This window comes from Bombina bombina, chromosome 2 (genome assembly GCF_027579735.1).
Source record: "Bombina bombina isolate aBomBom1 chromosome 2, aBomBom1.pri, whole genome shotgun sequence".
In the NCBI taxonomy this organism is placed as follows: Eukaryota; Metazoa; Chordata; class Amphibia; order Anura; family Bombinatoridae; genus Bombina; species Bombina bombina.
In genome coordinates this window covers 1,359,036,302-1,359,058,667 of record NC_069500.1, presented here as the reverse complement: position 1 = coordinate 1,359,058,667, position 22,366 = coordinate 1,359,036,302, and the positions used below count along the sequence as shown (strand labels likewise).

General features: G+C 40.8%; 1 protein-coding gene across 3 annotated transcripts in view; it reads right to left on the bottom strand.

Moving 5' to 3' along the window:
• The window catches only part of THNSL2 (threonine synthase like 2), a 70,779-nt gene that overhangs the window by 33,293 nt on the left and 15,120 nt on the right, over positions 1 to 22,366 (bottom strand). For all 3 annotated transcript variants that reach the window (XR_008400746.1, XM_053704286.1, XM_053704287.1), the window contains exons 4-6: positions 8,416 to 8,568; positions 5,845 to 6,075; positions 2,240 to 2,385 (exon numbers count right to left, since the gene is read on the bottom strand). Coding sequence is in view for 2 of the 3 variants with exons in the window: in XM_053704286.1 (XP_053560261.1) it covers positions 2,240 to 2,385; positions 5,845 to 6,075; positions 8,416 to 8,568 (530 nt within the window). In the remaining variant the exon portion in view is untranslated. The remainder of the gene's footprint in view (positions 1 to 2,239; positions 2,386 to 5,844; positions 6,076 to 8,415; positions 8,569 to 22,366) is intronic.

Sequence of the window (22,366 nt, the reverse complement as noted above, 5' to 3'; positions counted from 1 at the left end):
ATGGATGTCGGGTCTTAAAAAACTGTAAGGATCTTCGGGGGTTAGTGTTAGGTTTTTTTAAGAGTTTATTGGGTGGGTTTTAATTTTAGATTTGGGACCCTTTTCAGGGCAATGGGAGCTAAGTTTTTTTAGGTAGTTTTTTTTGGGGGGGTTGGTTGTGTGGGTGGTGGGTTTTACTGTTGGGGGGTATTTGTATTTTTATTTATAGGTAAAAGAGCTTATTTTTTCCTTGGGGCAATTGGTAGTTTATTGTAAACCCCTTTGTTGTATTTCTTAAATAGGGAGCTGACCAAATCCCTCCCCTTTGGTTAATGCACGCCACCCAGCCCAGGTGTGTTCCAGATAAATACACCTAATAAGCTAGAAAGCTTCACACTGTGACATGACTTGCTGCAGTGTGGAAACTGGTTAGCATAGGACTAGTCTTTATGGGACCACCTTGTAAGTGGTGACTGGCTTAGCAGAATATGATCATATTGTGTGACTAAGATCCCATTTCATTTAAAGGCATTTTTTAAAGCAAAACATTTTTTTGCAGCATAAATATAAGTCAATATTATTGCGAGATGTTAATCCCAATTTTATTTGAACTATGTAAATATATTTAGCAGATAGAAGTATATTTGTTTTTGCTGCACAAATATAAGCTCATATTATTGCGAGATGTTTATCCCAATCTTATTAGAAGCTATGTAAGTATATTTGGCAGACAGAAGCATATACAAATATGCCATGAAAGAGTGGACTTAAGTGGTTGGATGTGCACCAATAATTTTTGTTGTTTTAGATTAATTATTAGTTTGATATAGTTTAATGTAATTTTAGTATAATAGTTAGGGTAGATTAATTAATAGTTTAATATAGTTTATTTTAATTCTAAAGGTAAAATTACATTTATTATAAGATAGGGATGAGTTAATATTTAATGTAAAGTTAGCAGGTTGTTAGGTTTAGGGGTTAATAGCTTAATTTAGTTTATGGCGATGTGGGGAGCTGGCGGTTTAGGGGTTAATAGGTTTAGTAAGTGGTAGTGATGTGGGAGGCCAGGGGTTTAGGGGTTAAGACATTTATTTAGCTGTGGTGGGGTCAGGGAGCAGCGGGATAGGGGTTAATAACTTTATTAGAGTTGTGGTTGGCTCCGGGAGTGGCGGGATAGGGGTTAATAACTTTATTAGAGTTGCGGAGGGGTCCGGGAGTGGCGGGATAGGGGTTAATACATTTATTTAGTGGTGGCGCGGTCCGTGAGCGGCGGGATAGGGGTTAATAACTTTATTTAGTTGCGGAGGGGTCCGGGAGCGGTGGGATAGGGGTTAAACATTTTAGTATAGTGGCGGTGTTTAATGACAGGGTATAAATAAAGTTGGGAAAAGCCGAATAGCAGCGAGATTGATGACTGTTAGTTAACAACAGTCCTCTGCTCATCGCCCCGTACTTGGTGCGCAGCTTTTTGACAGCTTTTTTGATAAATAAGGAGAGCGTATTCAGGTCCGCGGCCGCGATGTTAGGCGAGCGTATTGGTGCCGTCGAATGCAGCATAGTTGACGGCTTTATAAATATCCCTCCAAATGAATGTTGAATGATTTTGTGGGGGAAAAAGTTAAATTCAAAAGATCGATTCAAATGTTGATTTCTAAAGACTTCAAAGCAATAGTCTTTTTAAAAGTTGTTCTGTTTTATTAATTGGGCAATTTCTTTCAGCATTAATGTGCGTTGAAAAACAGTTTTTTATATTTTAAAAGCACATAATACCGAACATTGATTGACATGATTCAGATAAAGCATACAATTTAAAAAGGTTTCCAATTTACAAGGGTCGGGGAAGCTATATGACAGCAGTTTTGCAAAAATAATTTTGAGCACAAGATGGCAGTAATTTGTCAAGAATAACTTTATTATTATTATACTGCATAATGTTCAAACACTGCTGCTATCTAGTGTTCAAAAACATTCTTGCAAAATTGCTGTCATATAGTGCTGCACACACGTGAATACTCCTGAGCCTGCCTATCTTCTTTTCAATAAAGGATACAAAGAGAAGAAGTGAAGCAAATTTGATAATAGAAGTTGAATTGAAAGTTGTATAAAATTGAATGCTCTAACGAAATCATTGAAGACAATTTGAGGTTTCATGTCCCTTTAATGTAATGGGTCACATATATTCTAATAATTCAATGCCAAGATTGATTTCAGTTTCTCTGTATCACAATAGATCTCAAGCCTACTACAGATTTACATGTACCTGAATATCCATTGCAGATGCCAGACTTGTTTCTGTGTCACCTAATGAGAAATCTCCATGTTGTACAATGCGGTGAATGATGTCGTTTCTGTTCACGGCAGCGACCAAGCGGATTGGAAGTCCCATCATCTGTGCAATGCAACCAGCTAAAAAACAAAGAGGTGAACACAGGTGGTTAATTGTATAAAAAAAAAAAAACGTGAATCAAACTTTTTTGCAATATAAAGTCACTATTACCCAGAATATTCCAATCAAGCCACTAATTTATAGCTCGTGGATTTGCCAGCAAGCTGTGAATACAAACAATGGGGTATCTGGTGGAAACTGGTATTATTAACTAGGGATGGAAGAATGAAAATCCATTAAAATTCATTAATCGAATGCTATTTCCAGTTTTCAAATGTTCATAATTAGATTTAGTATCCCCATTAAAAATTTTGAATGTAACATTCGATCCAACAAATACTATTCAGACGTTCAATAGTTCATGTAATAGGGAATTTAGTAAATTGATACATAATAGATACAAATATATTAATTTGAATGTTTCTATTTCGAAGATTGCATAATTTGAATATTATATTTAAAGAGAGCATTAGAAATAATATTACAAATATATTGATTCGAATTATTTTTTTAATCAAATATTACATTTTAAGAAAGCATTAGAAATACTATTACATTAAAAGATCGTTAGAATGTTGTAGAAACATTAGAAATTTGAAACGAACGAACAAATGTGTTAAAATTTGTTTCATTTTTCGATTGTTGCAAAACATTTGCCCATCCCTAATATTAACACTAATACTGTCTAATAGTGCAGCATATTGGTCATTATGCACAGTATGCACCTGCCTACTGCAATTTATCTCTTAGGCAGCATAGGTAAGTTATTTAAAAATAAGCCTTTTCCGCTTTCATTTGTTATTTAGTGTTATTCTATGTAATATTTTAAATGTAAATTTTCAATTTCAGTTGATATTATGTATAAACTAACTCCTATATTATGAGTTTTTCGCTATAGAGGGTGCGAAACGAATGCAACAAAAAGTTGCATTATTTCACCCCCCATAGCGCTGCCATTACAAGTTTCGGAAAAGCCTTCTTGTGCGTGCGATATGGTTGCGTTAAGCTCCATACCTCACAAAATCCAAGGGCTGAGAATACGTGTTTGTACACGTTTTCCCCATAGACATCAATGGGAAAAAAAGGAGTTAGAAAAATAACTAACACCTGAAGCGCGGAATGGCGATCGCCGTAACGCAACCCCATTGATGTCTATGGGGAAAAAAAAGTTACATTTAAACCTAAAACCCTAACATAAACCCCAAGTCTAAACACCCCTAATCCGTCACACCCCGACATCTCCAACACCGAAATAAAGTTATTAACCCCTAATCTGCCGCTCCTGACATCGCCCCCACTAATAAAAGTTATTAAGCCCTAAACCTCTAGCTTCCCACATCACCACCACTAAATAAACCTATTAACCCCTATACCACCACCCCCCCAAATCGCAAAACTGAATTAAACTATGAACCCCTAAACCTAACAACCCCCAAACTTTATATTAAAATTACAATATCCCTATCTTAAAATAAATAAAAACTTAAACTTTAAACTAACAATTAACCTAACATAACTATATACTAAACTATTATACTAAAATTAAAATAACTACCAATTAAAAAAAACTGAATGACACATTAAAAAAACCTAACACTACTAAAAAAAGTAGAAAATTACAAAAAATAAAAATACTAAATTACGAAAAATAGCAAACAAAATTATCAAAAATAAAAACAATTACACCTAATCTAATAACCCTATAATAGACCTATAAAAAAAAAAAAAAGCCCCCCCCCTCCTAAATAAAAACACCCCCTAGCCTACAATAAACTCCCAATAGCCCTTAAAAGGGACTTTTGTAGGGCTTTGCCCTAAAGAAATCTTGAAATTCAAATCAGCCAATAGGATGAGAGCTACTGAAATCCTATTTGCTGTTCAAAACAGCCCATATGATGAGAGCTAATGAAATTCTATTGGCTATTCAAATCAGCCAATAGAATTTCAGTAGCTCTCATTCTATTGGCTGATTTGAATTTCAAGAATCAAATCAGCTAATAGGAATGCAAGGGATGCCATTTAGAAATGGCTCCCATGCATTGAAGATTCAGTGTACAGCGGCGACCGTATGAAGAGGATGCTCCACCCCGGATGTCTTCAAAGATGGATCCGCTCCACACCACCGGGATAAAGACAGAAGATGCCGCCTGGATGAAGATATAAGATGCCGGCCGCCTGGTTGAAGACTTCTTGCCGCCTGGATGAGGATGGATGTCCGGACTTCAGAAACTGTAAGTGAGTTTTTTGTTTTTTTTTAAATTGGGTGGGTTTTTTTAGATTAGGGTTTGGGCTTTTTTTAAAAGAGCTGAATGCCCTTTTCAGGGCAATGTAAAAGAGCTGAATGCCCTTTTCAGGGCATTGTAAAAGAGCTGAATGCCCTTTTAAGGGCAAGGAACAAACAAATGCCCTTTTCAGGGCAACAAGTATCTTAGGTTTTAGTTAGAGTTAGGCTTTTTTTATTTTGGGGGGTTGGTTTCAAGGTAAGAGCTGATTTCTTAAGGCAATGCCCTACAAAAGGCCCTTTTAAGGGCTTATGGTAGTTTATTGTAGGCTGGGGGGGGTTATTTTGGGGGTTGCTTTTTATTTTTATAGGTCTATTAGATTAGGTGTTTTTTGTTTTTATTTTTGATAATTTAGTTTGTTATTTTTCGTAATTTTTTTTATTTTTAATTTTTTGTAATTTTAGACAGGTAGTTTTTAATTTATTTTAAGATAGGGACATTGTAATTTTAATTTAAAGTTAGGGGGTTGTTAGGTTTAGGGGTTAATAGTTTATTTATTACTGGCGATGTGGGGGGCTGGCGATTTAGGGGTTAATAGGTTTATTTAGTAGTGGCGATGTGGGGGGCTGGTGGTTTGGGGGTTAATAGGTTTAGTTAGTGGTGGCGGTGTCGGGGAGTGGCGGTGTCGGGGAGTGTCGGGGATGTGGGCGGGCAGCAGATTAGGGGTTAATAGGTTTAATATAGTGTTTGCGATGCGGGAGGGCCTCGGTTTAGGGGTTAATTGGTAGTTTATGGGTGTTAGTGTACTTTGTAACACTTTAGTTATGAGTTTTGTTAAACATTTTTGTTACACAAAATCCATAACTAGTGCTCTCAGATGACGGTATGGATTGTGTCCGTATAGGCTGTAACGCAAGCATTTTAGCCTTACCACACAACCTGTAATACTGGCGCTATGGAAATCCCACGCCAAAACTCAATTTTTTTAAAATGCAGGATTGACGTTGTGTTACGGGCTAAAATGCTTGCGGTACAGCTATACCGGCACGACTTGTAATGTCTGTGTTACTGTTTTTACGCTGAAATGTCCATTTTTTCAGCGTTAAAACCTTAATGCACAACTTGTAATCTAGCTGTAAGTTAGTTAACTCGTATCTTGTTTTTGTAATTGCTTTACCTGTACACTTAAAATGAACCACAATGTTGTAAAGTGAACTAGGAGAGTAACTTAATTAAAACTATTATTTTTTTTCTAACCTGTGATGTTTCCAGCTCCCCCTGAAGGAACCACTATTTCCACTAGGGGCAGCGTCTCACTGGTTACAAATTTAGCGCATTGGAAGTAGGCATAGAAGTAATGCGCAATCTGCACCAGCACTCGAGCCCAGTTGACCGAATTTGTGCTCATTAGATGGTGCTTCCTCACAAAGTCAGTGTCAGCAAACAGCTTTTTGATAGGTTCATCTAGTTCATCAGATGTTCCATCCACTGGAGAAAGAATAGATGTCATTGGTTAGATTAGTTTTTACACTGTTTTACTGAAATATTCAGCACAAAGCTCACTGAAAATAGTTAGACACAATGGCAGGAAAGTTACAGGAGAGTTACCAAGCATAGATATCCTCCCTGGTGCCTAGACAGGTCACCTTATGAGCTGGGCACACTTCTTGTCTCCTCCTGAGATTACCCATAATTCTGAGGGTAATTTGTCATGTGCTATTATTTACTTCCATCTGACACAGACATTCATTTGCTGGGGGAGGGAATGAAAAGGGTCATACTGTGCTTATTAGGGGAGCATTTTCACAATTCCCAGATCACCAGAACAGTGAAAAGTAAATGCACTAGTAAGAACAGGTTAAACCCTGGTATGTTCGTGTAAGTGCAGTGAGATTACATCACTGCACTATGTGGGGTTCTGATTATCAGCTGATTTAATCACTGCACTGTAAGGGGTACTGGCACTTCAGAGGTTAAATCCCTTCTCTTTATTGGTCACTGGAAATATTAGGGTCAGGGGCATAACTATAGGGGTCTAAGAGGTCTCAACAAAACTGGGCCCACACCGCTAGGGAACCCATCAAGCACAATAATTAGTAGTGGGATCACAGAGAGGCATTGTGGGACCTGGGTTTAACAAGCATTAAGCTTAAGCCCTATGTGTGCTCCCTCCACACAAAAAAGCAAACTCTACAGTGAAAGGAAAGTGTATGGATTTGCCTTTACATATATGGTGGCAAGGTCACAGAGAAGCATCTCCAATTTATTGGAATATGGGGGCCTATTATTAATCAGATATTCTGATGAATTATACTATTAGGAGTTTGTGAAAAGGGCACTGTTGAAATGGGGGGGTCGGCCACAGCCTTTGTCCTGGGGCCCAGCGAGGTCTTTTTATGCCCCTGATGAGGGTTATGTTATGTGAATTAAATCACTGTACTGTGGGTAAATTCTTACTATAAGGGCTGAATCACTGTGTTCATTAATGGCACATATTGGGGTAAACAATGTCCTTCATTCAGGCAAAGCTCAAGCTGCCGTGATCCAAGAATACAATGATGCCTCCCAGTAGCAGCATTACTGATCAGCATATTACTACTACTAGCCTGGCCTCTAACCTTACTAAGCCTGTCTACCTGCATGCAACCAATGCTTACGCACAATGCGCAATAAGTGTGAAGGTAGTTAAGGAAAAGATGCACTTGTCTCACCTTGAATGTTGCCCCTGACTGGTTCTGTGTCTTTTTGCATAATAAGGTTATGCTGCTGGGAGACCATTAATTCTTTCAGATACCTAAAGTGTAACCTAGATTCATAATGGCAGCACCCTTGATTAGAGGGAGGTTCATGAAATGTATTTAGTTTGCAGTGTCCCTATAAAGTATTCCTTTATTTGTACATAATATATATCTGCATTGCGTACGCTAGTGCAACGGTTTCAGCCAATAGCGAATGCCAGCGCACCTACTATATGCACACTCATGGAAATGACAACATAATAGTGCATGTGCACGGACAACCTGTAAGTGGACTGAGATCGTGATAAATAATAACACAGAGCAGCACAAAAAAGAGGGCGGATCACAGCTCAGGTGGGACTTTTAACAATGAAGTTTAAAAATGCATTAAAAAGACTGTATTACATATATTTGTCTCACTCTTTTTTTTGTATTCTATTCATCATGTTTTATGGCACTTTAAAGGGATACAAAACCAATTTTTTTTTTCTTTAATTATTCAGATAGAGCAGGCAATTTTAAGCAACTTTCTATTTTTTTCTTTATTCTCTTGCTATATTTATTTAAAAAGCAGGAATGTAAAGCTTGGGACCAAGCCCATTTTAGGTTCAACACCCTGGATAGCACTTGCTTATTGGTGGCTCCATTTAGCCACCAATTAGCAAGTGTAACCCAGGTTCTGAACCAAAAATGGACCCGGCTCCTAATCTTTACAGTCATGCTTTTTAAATAAAGATAGCAAGAGAATGAAGAAAAATTGATAACAGGAGTAAATTAGAACGTTGCTTAAAATTGCATGCTCTATCTGAACCATGAAAGAAAAAAAAGAAAGAAAACAAATTGGGTTTAGTATCCCTTTAAGTATAGAAATTTTCAGTACAGGTGGGGATACAACAGGCAATACCAGCCATTTCAAATGGAAAAACAAAGGTAATGGACACGCAAACAGTGGAATACACTCTAGCAGGTATAATGGATCTTTGTAAATGCATTAAAGGAGTGAAAAAGCTAATATAAAGTGCACATATAACCTGGTAACGCTCACCGAGATATAACTCAAATATTGTCCTATAAAACACATTTTTCATACCAGCAAAGACGTGAACATTGTCTTCAATCACAGTTGTCATCTGCAGCTCTTGAATTTTTGTGCAGCGTCCGTGCGGTAACAGAACAATAATATCTATATTTTTTATCCCCCTGACACTTTCAATTGCTGAGCTGCCGGTGTCTCCCGAGGTCCCTTATATTCAAAATGAAAAAGAAAAAAATAAACAAATTAAAAAAACAAGAAAAAACTTGAGATGTTGATACAAATATAAAAATGTAATCGTAGGCTTCTAAAAAAAGAAATGATTGCTTCAATTGGTTTGAGATAATCTAGGTCAAGAAAGCATGGTCAGTCAGGTAATAATGTAACGTAAATATATAAAGAGCAAAATGAACATTATTTAGTACCAATTTAATTGTTTTATGTGTGTTTCTGTTTAGTTCTTACTACATTATATTCCAAAAAATCTAATTTATATATTTATTTGGTTAAAGATTTTTTTTATTTTTATTAATTAATCTTCAAAGTAACAAGAAATAATTAGTTGTGCACACCAGATTGCTGGTGGATAGGAATAAGTCTCCCAGCTCTGCTGGTGAGAAACATGAAGACAGAATATGTATTTTTCTTAGCAAAGGCCCATCTGTTTTTAACAAGTAATACATTTTAAAATGCTGCCATTTAGGTGCAACCAAGGAAGAAGAAGTGAGGTAGGAAGAAGTGGCACACTCGCCTAAACATACACATATAATATGCCCATACACTAATGCACATGCAGACACATGCACACACACATATATATATATATATATATATATATATATATACCCATACAATAATGCACACACACACACTGACATAAACACACATAGATATAAATAAAAAGAGAGAAGCGCTTAACCTGGAACGAACAATAGCATAATAGCTTGTTCTATGGCTAGTTACCACCCAAGAAGCAGCCTCTTTTTGCTAAACATGTGCCTTTCACAGAGAAAAACTTTCCTGTAGCATATCAGTCTGATCCTGACTAGTGATGTCGCAAACTTAAAATTTTCCGTTCGCGAACAGCGAACGCGAACGTCCGCAAATGTTCGCGAACGGGCGAACCGGGCGAACCGCCATAGACTTCAATAGGCGGGCGAACTTTAAAACCCACAGGGACTCTTTCTGGCCACAATAGTGATGGAAAAGTTGTTTCAAGGGTACTAACACCTGGACTGTGGCATGCCGGAGGGGGATCCATGGCAAAACTCCCAGGGAAAATTACATAGTTGATGCAGAGTCTGGTTTTAATCCATAAAGGGCATAAATCACCTAACATTCCTAAATTGTTTGGAATAACGTGCTTTAAAACATCAGGTATGATGTTGTATCGATCAGGTAGTGTAAGGGTTATGCCCGCTTCACAGTGACAGACCAAACTCCCCGTTTAACGCACTGCAAACAACTGCAAACAGTCCATTTGCACAACCGCAAACTCCCCATTTGCAAAACGTTGGATACCAAGCTAGCCATGTCCCGTTCCTTGTCCTCACTGATGTTATTGAAGGTCTCTTCCTCCACCCAGCCATGTACAACACCAAGGGTCCCCGAAAGGTGACAACAAGCCCCCTGGGACGCCTGCTGTGTTTGGTCTTCCACCTCCTCAAAGCCACCTTCCTCCTCTGACTCCTCTTCTTCAGACTCCTCTCTCTGCGTTGCCTCTCTCTGCATTATGATAAGGTGTGTATAAGGTGTGTTAAGTAGTACTATTCCTATCAGTTTAATCCCTGTTACGTCCCCTATCAGGGGACGTGTTTATGGCATCGATTTTAGGAACCGGGAGATGGAAAAAGATGCTTGGTCGGTCCTCCTACTTCAAATTTGGGGCACTGCGCGTGCAATCGTGGCCGGACTTTTAGCCGACGGACATTTGGCAGACGGACATTTGGCCGACGGACATTTGGACGAAACACAAGTGGATGTCAGATAACAGTCCGGCCACGAGATAGATGATTAGATAGATAGATAGATAGATAGATAGATACATAGATTAGATAGATAGATAGATCAATAGATGCAATAGATACATTTGATAGATACGATAGATAGATAGATAGATTTGATAGATAAATAGATAGATTTGATAGATAGATAATTTCCCAGACAGAGAATTACAAGACGTGCGGTCTGGGACCCATGGTAAGGTTCCCAGAGGCAGTTGCGGCGCCAGGGGACGTGTATATGGCATGGATTTTAGGAACCGGGAGATGGAAAAAGATGCTTGATTGGTCCTCCTACTTCAAATTTGGGGCACTGCGCGTGCAATCTACTGTGCCACCAGATATGAGTGGTGTGTTAAGTAGTACTATTCTTATCAGTTTAATTCCTGTTACGTCCCCTATCAGGGGACGTGTATATGGCATGGATTTTAGGAACCAGGAGATGGAAAAAGATGCTTGGTCGGTCCGGCCACGAGATAGATAGATTTGATAGATAGATAGATAGATAGATTTGATAGATAGATAGATAGATAGATAGATACATAGATTAGATAGATAGAGCAATAGATGCAATAGATAAATTTGATAGATACGATATAGATAGATAGATTTGATAGATAAATAGATAGATTTGATAGATAATTTCCCAGACAGAGAATTACAAGACGTGCGTTCTGGGACCCATGGTAAGGTTCCCAGAGGCAGTTGCGGCGCCAGGGGACGTGCATATGGCATGGATTTTAGGAACCGGGAGATGGAAAAAGATGCTTGGTCGGTCCTCCTACTTCACATTTGGGGCACTGCGCGTGCAATCTAATGTGCCACCAGATAGCAGTGGTGTGTTAAGTAGTACTATTCCTATCAGTTTAATCCCTGTTATGTGCCTTTTGTTTGGTTTGGTTTTTGAAGCCACAGTGCAGCACCAGAGGCCAGAAAGATTTGGCATGTACACATGACTGAAAAATGAGGTATTGTTGCGGCGGCTGCTGTAGCAGCGGCCAGAAAAATTTATGTTTGTTTCCCAGGCAGAAAGTGCCCTAAAACATTGCGGCTTGAACCCTAGTTGGTGGCGGATAAGTCACGCAAGTCATCCGGCATTCGAAGATAAAATACAGCACCGTGTGGACCATTTTTAGCCCAAGGCAGCTCATCTCATCAGGCCTTTTTTACTCGAATGTATCGCCCAATGTCAGTCCCTTCGGGATCCATCCCTCATTCATCTTAATAAAGGTGAGGTAATCTAGACATTTTTGACCTAGGCGACTTCTCTTCTCAGTGACAATACCTCCTGATGCACTGAAGGTCCTTTCTGACTTGAAGCGGGGCAGGCCAGAAGTTCTATCGCAAATTGGGATAGCTCAGGCCACAGGTCAAGCCTAAACACCCAGTAGTCAAGGGGTTCATCGCTCCTCAGAGTGTCGAGATCTGCAGTTAAGGCGAGGTAGTCTGCTACCTGTTGGTCGAGTCGTTCTCTGAGGGTGGCCCCCGAAGGGCTGTGGCAATGCATAGGAGTTAAAAAGCTCCGCATGTCCTCCATCAACAACACGTCTGTAAAGCATCATGTCCTTGCCGGCGTGGTCGTGGGAGGAGGAGTATTACTTTCACCTCTTCCCCTGTTAGATTCCCGTTGTGCTGTGACATCACCCTTATACGCTGTGTAAAGCATACTTTTTAATTTATTTTGGAACTGCTGCATCCTTTCTGACTTGTGGTAATTTGGTAACATTTCAGGCACTTTATGCTTATACCGGGGGTCTAGTAGCGTGGACACCCAGTACAGGTCGTTCTCCTTCAGCTTTTTTATACGAGGGTCACTCAACAGGCACGACAGCATGAAAGACCCCATTTGCACAAGGTTGGATACCGAGCTACTCATGTCCCGTTCCTCGTCCTCAGTGATCTCACTGAAGGTATCTTCTTCCCCCCAGCCACGTACAACACCACGGGTACCAGATAGGTGACAATGAGCACCCTGGGATGCCTGTTGTGGTTGGTCTTCCTCCTCCTCCTCCTCAAAGCCACATTCCTCCTCTGACACCTCTTCCTCACAATCCTCTTCCAGCGTTGCCGTTGGTCCAGCAAGCGATGCTGATAAGGCTGTTTCTGGTGGTGATGGTGACCACAACTCTTCCTCTTCAAGCTCATCTACGGCCTGATCCAGCACTCTTCGCAGGGCACGCTCCAGGAAGAAAACAAATGGTATGATGTTGCTGATGGTGCCTTCGGTGCGACTGACTAGGTTTGTCACCTCCTCAAAAGGACGCATGAGCCTACAGGCATTGCGCATGAGCGTCCAGTAACGTGGCAAAAAAATTCCCAGCTCTGTTAACGGCTTATTCTTGTTGGAGCAGGCGGTTGAACATTAGGAGTGTTGAATTCCAACGTGTCGGGCTGTCGCAAATCAAGTGCCTCACTGGCATGTTATTTCGCCGCTGGATATCGGAAAAGTGCGCCATGGCCGTGTAGGAATGCCTCAAATGGCCACACACCTTCCTGGCCTACTTCAGGACGTCTTGTAACCCTGGGTACTTATGCACAAAGCGTTGTACGATCAGATTACACATATGTGCCATGCACGGCACATGTGTCAACTTGCCAAATTTCAATGCTGCCACCAAATTACTTCTGTTGTCAGAAACCACTTTGCCGATCTCCAGTTGGTGCGGAGTCAGCCACTGATCCACCTGTGCGTTCAGGGCGGACAGGAGTGCTGGTCCGGTGTGACTCTCTGCTTTCAGGCAAGTCAACCCCAAGACGGCGTGACACTGCCATATCCGGGATGTGGAATAGTACCTGCGGAGCTGGGGGGGTGCCGTTGATGTGGAGCAAGACACAGCAGCAGAAGAGGACTCAGCCGAGGAGGTTATGGAAGAGGATGGAGTAGGAGGAGTAGAGGAGGTGGCAGCAGGCCTGCCTGCAAGTTGTGGCGGTGTCACCACCTCCTCCTCTGCAGAGCCACGCATTCCATGCTTGGCAGCCATCAGCAGGTTTACCCAATGCGCAGTGTAGGTGATATACCTGCCCTGACCATGCTTTGCAGACCAGCTATCAGTGGTCATATGGACCCTTGTCCCAACACTGTGTGCCAGACATGCCATTACTTCCTTTTGCACAATCGAGTACAGGTTGGGGATTGCCTTTTGTGCAAATAAATTTCGTCCGGGTACCTTCCAGTGCGGTGTCCCAATAGCTACAAATTTTTTGAACTCCTCAGACTCCACCAGCTTGTATGGTAAAAGCTGGCAGGCTAAGAGTTCAGACAAGCCAGCTGTCAGACGCCGGGCAAGGGGGTGACTTTGTGACATTGGCTTCTTACGCTCAAACATGTCCTTGACAGACACCTGACTATGGGCAGATGAGCAGGAACTGCTCCGGAAGAGAGACGGAGTGGCGGATGGTTGAGAGGGGGCAAGGAGGACAGCAGTGGTTGACGTGGCTGAAGATGCTGGACCAGGAGGAGGATGGCGGCTTTGAGTTTGTGTGCTGCTTCTACTCATGTGTTGATCCCATAGGCGTTTGTGATGTGCGATCATGTGTCTTCGCAAAGCAGTTGTACCTAGGTGGGTTTTGGACTTCCAACGACTCAGTTTCTTTTGGCATAGGTTGCAAATGGCATCGCTGTTGTCAGAGGCAGACACACAAAAAAAAATGCCACACTGCTGAGCTCTGCGATGACGGCATTCTGGTGGTGGCAACAGCATGCGTTGATTGGCGTGCTGTCTGGCTGACCCCGGGTGCCGATGCATGCTTTCTGACTGTGCCACTAGCTCCTTGCGACGACCTCCCCCTGCTTCCAACTCGTCTCCTCCTCCTCCTCTCTGTCTCCCCATCTGAACTTTCCCCCTCTTCTTCTTCTCTTCTAGCGGGCACCCACGTGACATCCACGGACGCATCGTCATCATCAACCGCTTCACTTGTATCTGACAAATCAACAAAGGAAGCAGCAGCGGGTACAACATCATCATCATCACACCGTACGTCCATGTCTGTAATGCTGCCTGACTGAGACATATCACTGTTATCTACATCCTCTGTCAATGATGGCTGCGCATCACTCATTTCTTCCAACTGATGTGTAAAAAACTCCACTGACAGATCAAGTGAAGCAGCTGCGGTGCTAGTGTTGGTGGTGGTGGCAGGCGGGCGAGTGGTAACTTGAGAAGTGCCCGAAGATAAGCTGGAGGAGGATGGTGCGTCAAGGTTCGGAGCGAAAGCTATAGAAGATTGGGTGTCCTGTGTTATTAAGTCAACTATTTCCTCAGAACTTTTCGAGTTCATGGGACGTGGCCTCTGAACACTGGGCATTATTCTAGGGCCACAGGGAATCACAGCACCACGATCACGACGGTGGCCTGCCTCTGCCTGTCATTTTTTTTTAAATGTACACTTACACTACTATTAAACAAGATATGAGCGGTGGCACTGGGCAAGTGGGCACAGTATACGCTGTGAGCCTGACACAAAAAAGCAGACTGATGTTTCCCAGTCCAAAAAGTTTTTTTTGTTTTTAAATGTACACTTACACTACTATTAAACAAGATATGAGTGGTGGCACTGGGCAAGTGGGCACAGTATATGCTGTGAGCCTGGCACAGACGCTGGCAGGCAGGCAACTGCAATTAGATTACACTAGCAGACTGATGTTTCACAGTCGAAAAAGTTTTTTTTTTTTTAAATTTACACTACTGTTACACCAGATATGAGTGGTGGCACTGGGCAAGTGGGCCTGTCACACACGCTGGCAGGCAGGCAACTGCAATTAGATTACACTAGCAGACTGATGTTTCACAGTCAAAAAAGTTTTTTTTTTAAAATTTACACTACTGTTACACCAGATATGAGTGGTGGCACTGGGCAAGTGGGCCTGGCACAAACGCTGGCAGGAAGGCAACTGCAATTAGATTACACTATGAGTGGTGGCACTGGGCAAGTGGGCACAGTATACGCTGTGAGCCTGACACAAAAAAGCAGACTGATGTTTCACAGTCCAAAAAGTTTTTATTTTTTTAAATGTACACTTGCACTACTATTAAACAAGATATGAGTGGTGGCACTGGGCAAGTGGGCACAGTATATGCTGTGAGCCTGACACAAAAAAGCAGACTGATGTTTCACAGTCCAAAAAGTTTTTATTTTTTTAAATGTACACTTACACTACTATTAAACAAGATATGAGTGGTGGCACTGGGCAAGTGGGCACAGTATACGCTGTGAGCCTGACACAAAAAAGCAGACTGATGTTTCACAGTCCAAAAAGTTTTTATTTTTTTAAATGTACACTTACACTACTATTAAACAAGATATGAGTAGTGGCACTGGGCAAGTGGGCACAGTATACGCTGTGAGCCTGACACAAAAAAATCAGACTGATGTTTCACAGTCCAAAAAGTTTTTATATTTTTAAATGTACAATTACACTACTATTAAACAAGATATGAGTGGTGGCACTGGGCAAGTGGGCACAGTATAAGCTGTGAGCCTGACACAAAAAAGCAGACTGATGTTTCACAGTCCAAATTTTTTTTATTTTTTTAAATGTACACTTACACTACTATTAAACAAGATATGAGTGGTGGCACTGGGCAAGTGGGCACAGTATACGCTGTGAGCCTGACACAAAAAAGCAGACTGATGTTTCACAGTCCAAAAAGTTTTTATTTTTTTAAATGTACACTTACACTACTATTAAACAAGATATGAGTGGTGGCACTGGGCAAGTGGGCACAGTATACGCTGTGAGCCTGACACAAAAAAGCAGACTGATGTTTCACAGTCCAAAAAGTTTTTATTTTTTTAAATGTACACTTACACTACTATTAAACAAGATATGAGTGGTGGCACTGGGCAAGTGGGCACAGTATACGCTGTGAGCCTGACAAAAAAAAGCAGACTGATGTTTCACAGTCCAAAAAGTTTTTATTTTTTAAATGTACACTTACACTACTATTAAACAAGATATGAGTGGTGGCACTGGGCAAGTGGGCCCAGTATAAGCTGTGAGCCTGAAACAACAAAGCAGACTGATGTTTCACAGTCCAAAAAGTTTTTTTTGTTTTTAAATGTACAATTACACTACTATTAAACAAGATATGAGTGGTGGCACTGGGCAAGTGGGCACAGTATACGCTGTGAGCCTGACACAAAAAAGCAGACTGATGTTTCACAGTCCAAAAACTTTTTTGTTTTTAAATTTACACTACTGTTACACCAGATATGAGTGGTGGCACTGGGCAAGTGGGCCTGGCACAAACGCTGGCAGGAAGGCAACTGCAATTAGATTACACTATGAGTGGTGGCACTGGGCAAGTGGGCACAGTATACGCTGTGAGCCTGACACAAAAAAGCAGACTGATGTTTCACAGTCCAAAAAGTTTTTATTTTTTTAAATGTACACTTGCACTACTATTAAACAAGATATGAGTGGTGGCACTGGGCAAGTGGGCACAGTATATGCTGTGAGCCTGACACAAAAAAGCAGACTGATGTTTCACAGTCCAAAAAGTTTTTTTTGTTTTTAAATGTACACTTACACTACTATTAAACAAGATATGAGTGGTGGCACTGGGCAAGTGGGCACAGTATACGCTGTGAGCCTGACACAAAAAAGCAGACTGATGTTTCACAGTCCAAAAAGTTTTTATTTTTTTAAATGTACACTTACACTACTATTAAACAAGATATGAGTGGTGGCACTGGGCAAGTGGGCACAGTATACGCTGTGAGCCTGACACAAAAAAGCAGACTGATGTTTCACAGTCCAAAAAGTTTTTATTTTTTTAAATGTACACTTGCACTACTATTAAACAAGATATGAGTGGTGGCACTGGGCAAGTGGGCACAGTATATGCTGTGAGCCTGACACAAAAAAGCAGACTGATGTTTCACAGTCCAAAAAGTTTTTATTTTTTTAAATGTACACTTACACTACTATTAAACAAGATATGAATGGTGGCACTGGGCAAGTGGGCACAGTATACGCTGTGAGCCTGACACAAAAAAGCAGACTGATGTTTCACAGTCCAAAAAGTTTTTATTTTTTTAAATGTACACTTACACTACTATTAAACAAGATATGAGTAGTGGCACTGGGCAAGTGGGCACAGTATACGCTGTGAGCCTGACACAAAAAAATCAGACTGATGTTTCACAGTCCAAAAAGTTTTTATATTTTTAAATGTACACTTACACTACTATTAAACAAGATATGAGTGGTGGCACTGGGCAAGTGGGCACAGTATAAGCTGTGAGCCTGACACAAAAAAGCAGACTGATGTTTCACAGTCCAAATTTTTTTTATTTTTTTAAATGTACACTTACACTACTATTAAACAAGATATGAGTGGTGGCACTGGGCAAGTGGGCACAGTATACGCTGTGAGCCTGACACAAAAAAGCAGACTGATGTTTCACAGTCCAAAAAGTTTTTATTTTTTTAAATGTACACTTACACTACTATTAAACAAGATATGAGTGGTGGCACTGGGCAAGTGGGCACAGTATACGCTGTGAGCCTGACACAAAAAAGCAGACTGATGTTTCACAGTCCAAAAAGTTTTTATTTTTTTAAATGTACACTTACACTACTATTAAACAAGATATGAGTAGTGGCACTGGGCAAGTGGGCACAGTATACGCTGTGAGCCTGACACAAAAAAGCAGACTGATGTTTCACAGTCCAAAAAGTTTTTATATTTTTAAATGTACACTTACACTACTATTAAACAAGATATGAGTGGTGGCACTGGGCAAGTGGGCACAGTATACGCTGTGAGCCTGACACAAAAAAGCAGACTGATGTTTCACAGTCCAAATTTTTTTTATTTTTTTAAATGTACACTTACACTACTATTAAACAAGATATGAGTGGTGGCACTGGGCAAGTGGGCCCAGTATAAGCTGTGAGCCTGAAACAACAAAGCAGACTGATGTTTCACAGTCCAAAAAGTTTTTTTTGTTTTTAAATGTACAATTACACTACTATTAAACAAGATATGAGTGGTGGCACTGGGCAAGTGGGCACAGTATACGCTGTGAGCCTGACACAAAAAAGCAGACTGATGTTTCACAGTCCAAAAACTTTTTTGTTTTTAAATTTACACTACTGTTACACCAGATATGAGTGGTGGCACTGGGCAAGTAGGCACAGTATACGCTGTGAGCCTGGCACACACGCTGGCAGGCAGGCAACTGCAATTAGATTACACAAGCAGACTGATGTTTCACAGTCAAAAAAGTTTTTGTTTTTTTAAATTTACACTACTGTTACACCAGATATGAGTGGGGGCACTGGGCAAGTGGGCACAGTATATGCTGTGAGCCTGGCACACACGCTGGTAGGCAGGCAACTGCAATTAGATTATACTAGCAGACTGATGTTTCACAGTCGAAAAAGTTTTTTTTTTTTTAATTTACACTACTGTTACACCAGATATGAATGGTGGCACTGGGCAAGTGGGCCTGGCACACACGCTGGCAGGCAGGCAACTGCAATTAAATTACACTAGCAGACTGATGTTTCACAGTCAAAAAAGTTTTTTTTTTTTTAAATTTACACTACTCTTACACCAGATATGAGTGGTGGCACTGGGCAAGTGGGCCTGGCACACACTCTGGCAGGCAAGCAACTGCAATTAGATTACACAAGCAGACTGATGTTTCACAGTCAAAAAAGTTTTTTTTTTTAAATTTACACTACTGTTACACCAGATATGAGTGGTGGCACTGGGCAAGTGGGCCTGGCACACACGCTGGCAGGCAGGCAGGCAACTGCAATTAGATTACACAAGCAGACTGATGTTTCACAGTCAAAAAAGTTTTTTTTTTTTTACATTTACACTACTGTTACACCAGATATGAGTGGTGGCACTGGGCAAGTGGCTTGGCAGGCAGGCAACTGTAATTAGATTACACAGGAAAAAAAAAATGATGTTCTATCCCTAAAAAGGGCTTTTTGGGGTGCTGTCCTTACAGCAGAGATCAGATGAGTCCTTCAGGACTGTAGTGGACACTGAATCTCACTAACAATGCAGCTTCCGAATGAATGTAAAATGGCTGCTGTTCAGGAGCTGGGAGGGTCTGGGAGGGAGGGTCTGCAGACTGTGAGATACAGGGTCAAAGTTTACTCAATGATGATGAATAGGGGGCGGATCGAACATTGCATATGTTCGCCCGCTGCGGCGAACGCGAACATGCTATGTTCGCCGGGAACTATTCGCGACATCACTAATCCTGACTTAACAGTACAGTCCAGCCACAAAATACCAGGTAATCCGTCTCTGAAAGAAAAAAAATGCAAAACCCCAGACGTACGTTTCGGCCTATTATGGGCCTCATCAGTGAGGTGCAGCCATATCCCTCTAGGCACACTGAGCAACGGGTCCATGTCTGGATTCCTGCATCACACTTAAGGAGACTTCCCTAAGTGTCATAATTTGCATAAATAAAAAGAGAGAAGCACTCAACCTGGGAACGAACAATAGCATAATAGCTTGTTCTCTGGCTAGTAACCACCCAAGAAGCAGCCTCATTTTGCTCAACATGTGCCTTTCACAGAGAAGAACTTTCCTGTAGCATATCAGTATGATCCTGACTTAACAGTACAGTCCAGCCCCAAAATACCAGGTAATCCTTCTCTGAACATGCAAATTATGACTCTTAGGGAAGTCTCCCTAAGTGTGATGCAGGAATCCAGACGTGGACCCGTTGCTATATATGCCTAGAGGGATATGGCTGCACCTCACTGACGAGGTCCACACTAGGCCGAAACGTACAACTGGGGTTTTGCTGTTTCCCTTGTTCAGAAAGGGATTGCCTGCTATTTCAGGGCTGGACAGTATTGTTAAGCCAGGATCAGACTGATATGCTACAGGAAAGTTCTTCTCTGTTAAAGGCACATGTTGAGCAAAAAGAGGCTGTTTCTTGGGTGGTAACTAGCCATAGAACAAGCTATTATGTTATTGTTCGTTTCCAGGTTGAGTGCTTCTCTCTTTTTTTTTTTTTTTTTTTTTTTTTAAATATGTATTTATTGAGGTTTTGCTTAAACAATACAATTTATATGGAATATCATATCATTATAACAAGCATGAGTGGTGTATTCCATTTTAACAGAGTCTCTATAGATACAAAGAAAAAATTCCCAATATGGATATTCTAATAGTAGAGACTGGAACCCCTTTTTCTTTTTTCTTTTTTGTCCTTTTCCACATAAGCCAAAATTAAGAAATCAAATTATCACTTTTGAACCTGTAAACTTAGAGTAGTAGAGTAATGGACATTTTAAATGATAGCAAAAATGAAAGTATCAGTTTACTGTGTAAAGGATATGATGAGATAAGTAAATATATTGCTCTGAATACCCAAGCAGTCCTGCTACGGTAGATATAAGAGAACAAGGTTAACATCAAGACATACTGCAAGGGTTATTAATAAAAACTGTAGTGAGGTTGCGGCACAAGAAAAAGATAAGCCGCATGAGTAGCCCTCCTAAATTAGGAGGTTCATTATGTGGGGGGGGGGGAGGTGGTAAGATAAATATAATAAGCTGAGGAGGTCTTTAAAATATAAAATGCCTAAGCCCACTACATTAGCTTCTGTAAAGCAATTCGTTCAAGACTATTTTAAAGTATCTATAAGGTTGAACCAGAGAACGGCACTCAGTATTCTAGGAAACTATTGCTGGACCCCCTAGTAAAAAAGAAAGTTAGTGGTCTGTTTGCAACACATTGTTAAATGTACTATTCTTAGGGGATGTGTAGTATAGATGAGATATGCATGGTTGTAAATGGTTATAACCTAAATCAATCGTGCATAAAAAAATATGCAATATATAAAGTATAATTAAACCAATATTTCCCTCTAGTAATAAAGCGCAGCAGCAACATCTTCTACAAGTGGATATAATTCTAAACCCATGCTCCACAATGTAGTGCACATGGGAGCAAATCATCTTATCAAAAAGCACCCAGAACCAACCAACAATCCTAGAACATAAATACAAAACGTAATGGGGAACATGTTATAAACAGTTGAATGGATCGTGTTGCATGCTGACTCCATTAAATGTATAACAAAGAATATACATATTGAGCAGCCTTAAGCGATAACAGTATAACATTGCCTGAATCGTCTAGGCATATAGAGCTATGCACTACCTAAAACCATAAGCTTGCCACTTAACAATTATTCTATAAACATAGGGAGTCACTGAACTATAAAACAAATACACTGTTCAAAAAATAAGTGGAAGGGTATAGTCCCACAATAATTTAACACATGTTCATCTTCATAGCCAAATTATAAATAAAGCATACACATACAAGTTAGGCATGGAGTCCAATAATTGTGTTAGTCCCTCTGTGTAAGTTAGAGACTTGAAAACACCCTTTAGCCTTGAACATTATGCCATACTATGCGCCATGAGTTTAGACTTAGCCCACTCCGACTTTCCTGGAGCAAAAGTAAAAATAGTCTCCATTTGCCTCAAGAGTTATGAACCAGGGAAAATGAGGTAAATTGAACTGCTTCCGTACAAAAGAGAGTGGTAACGATACCTCTTTTATGTTTATGGCTACTAGAGAAGTGTTGCAAATGGCGAGATGATAGTTAATGCTGGAAGCGTCAGAACACTTTAAGATCCCTCTAGAACTCTGTCCTTCCGTGCCATCCGGAGAAATTGTGTAGGTAAGATCTCCTCTTGCCTGGATCCGAAAGGTTACATGTTAGGCCGTGAGCCCAGTATGGTTCTTTGCATTTTCATGAAGAAGCAGGGAATGCCGGAAGTATACTCCTCCTTGGGATCCGGAGACATCTCTGTCAGAATCTCACCATTCTCTTCTGGTTCCGCAGCTCCGTCCAGGGCATTAGCAAGCTTGGTGTGATGGTGGGTTAAAAGCCCGCTAAGCTCAGTAAGTAATCGTCGAATGTCCGCCATGGGGATTGTGCGACCACGAGGGTGATAAAATGGCCGTCACCTGAAAAGATCCCCAGCAGACTACCCAGACTTGAGACAC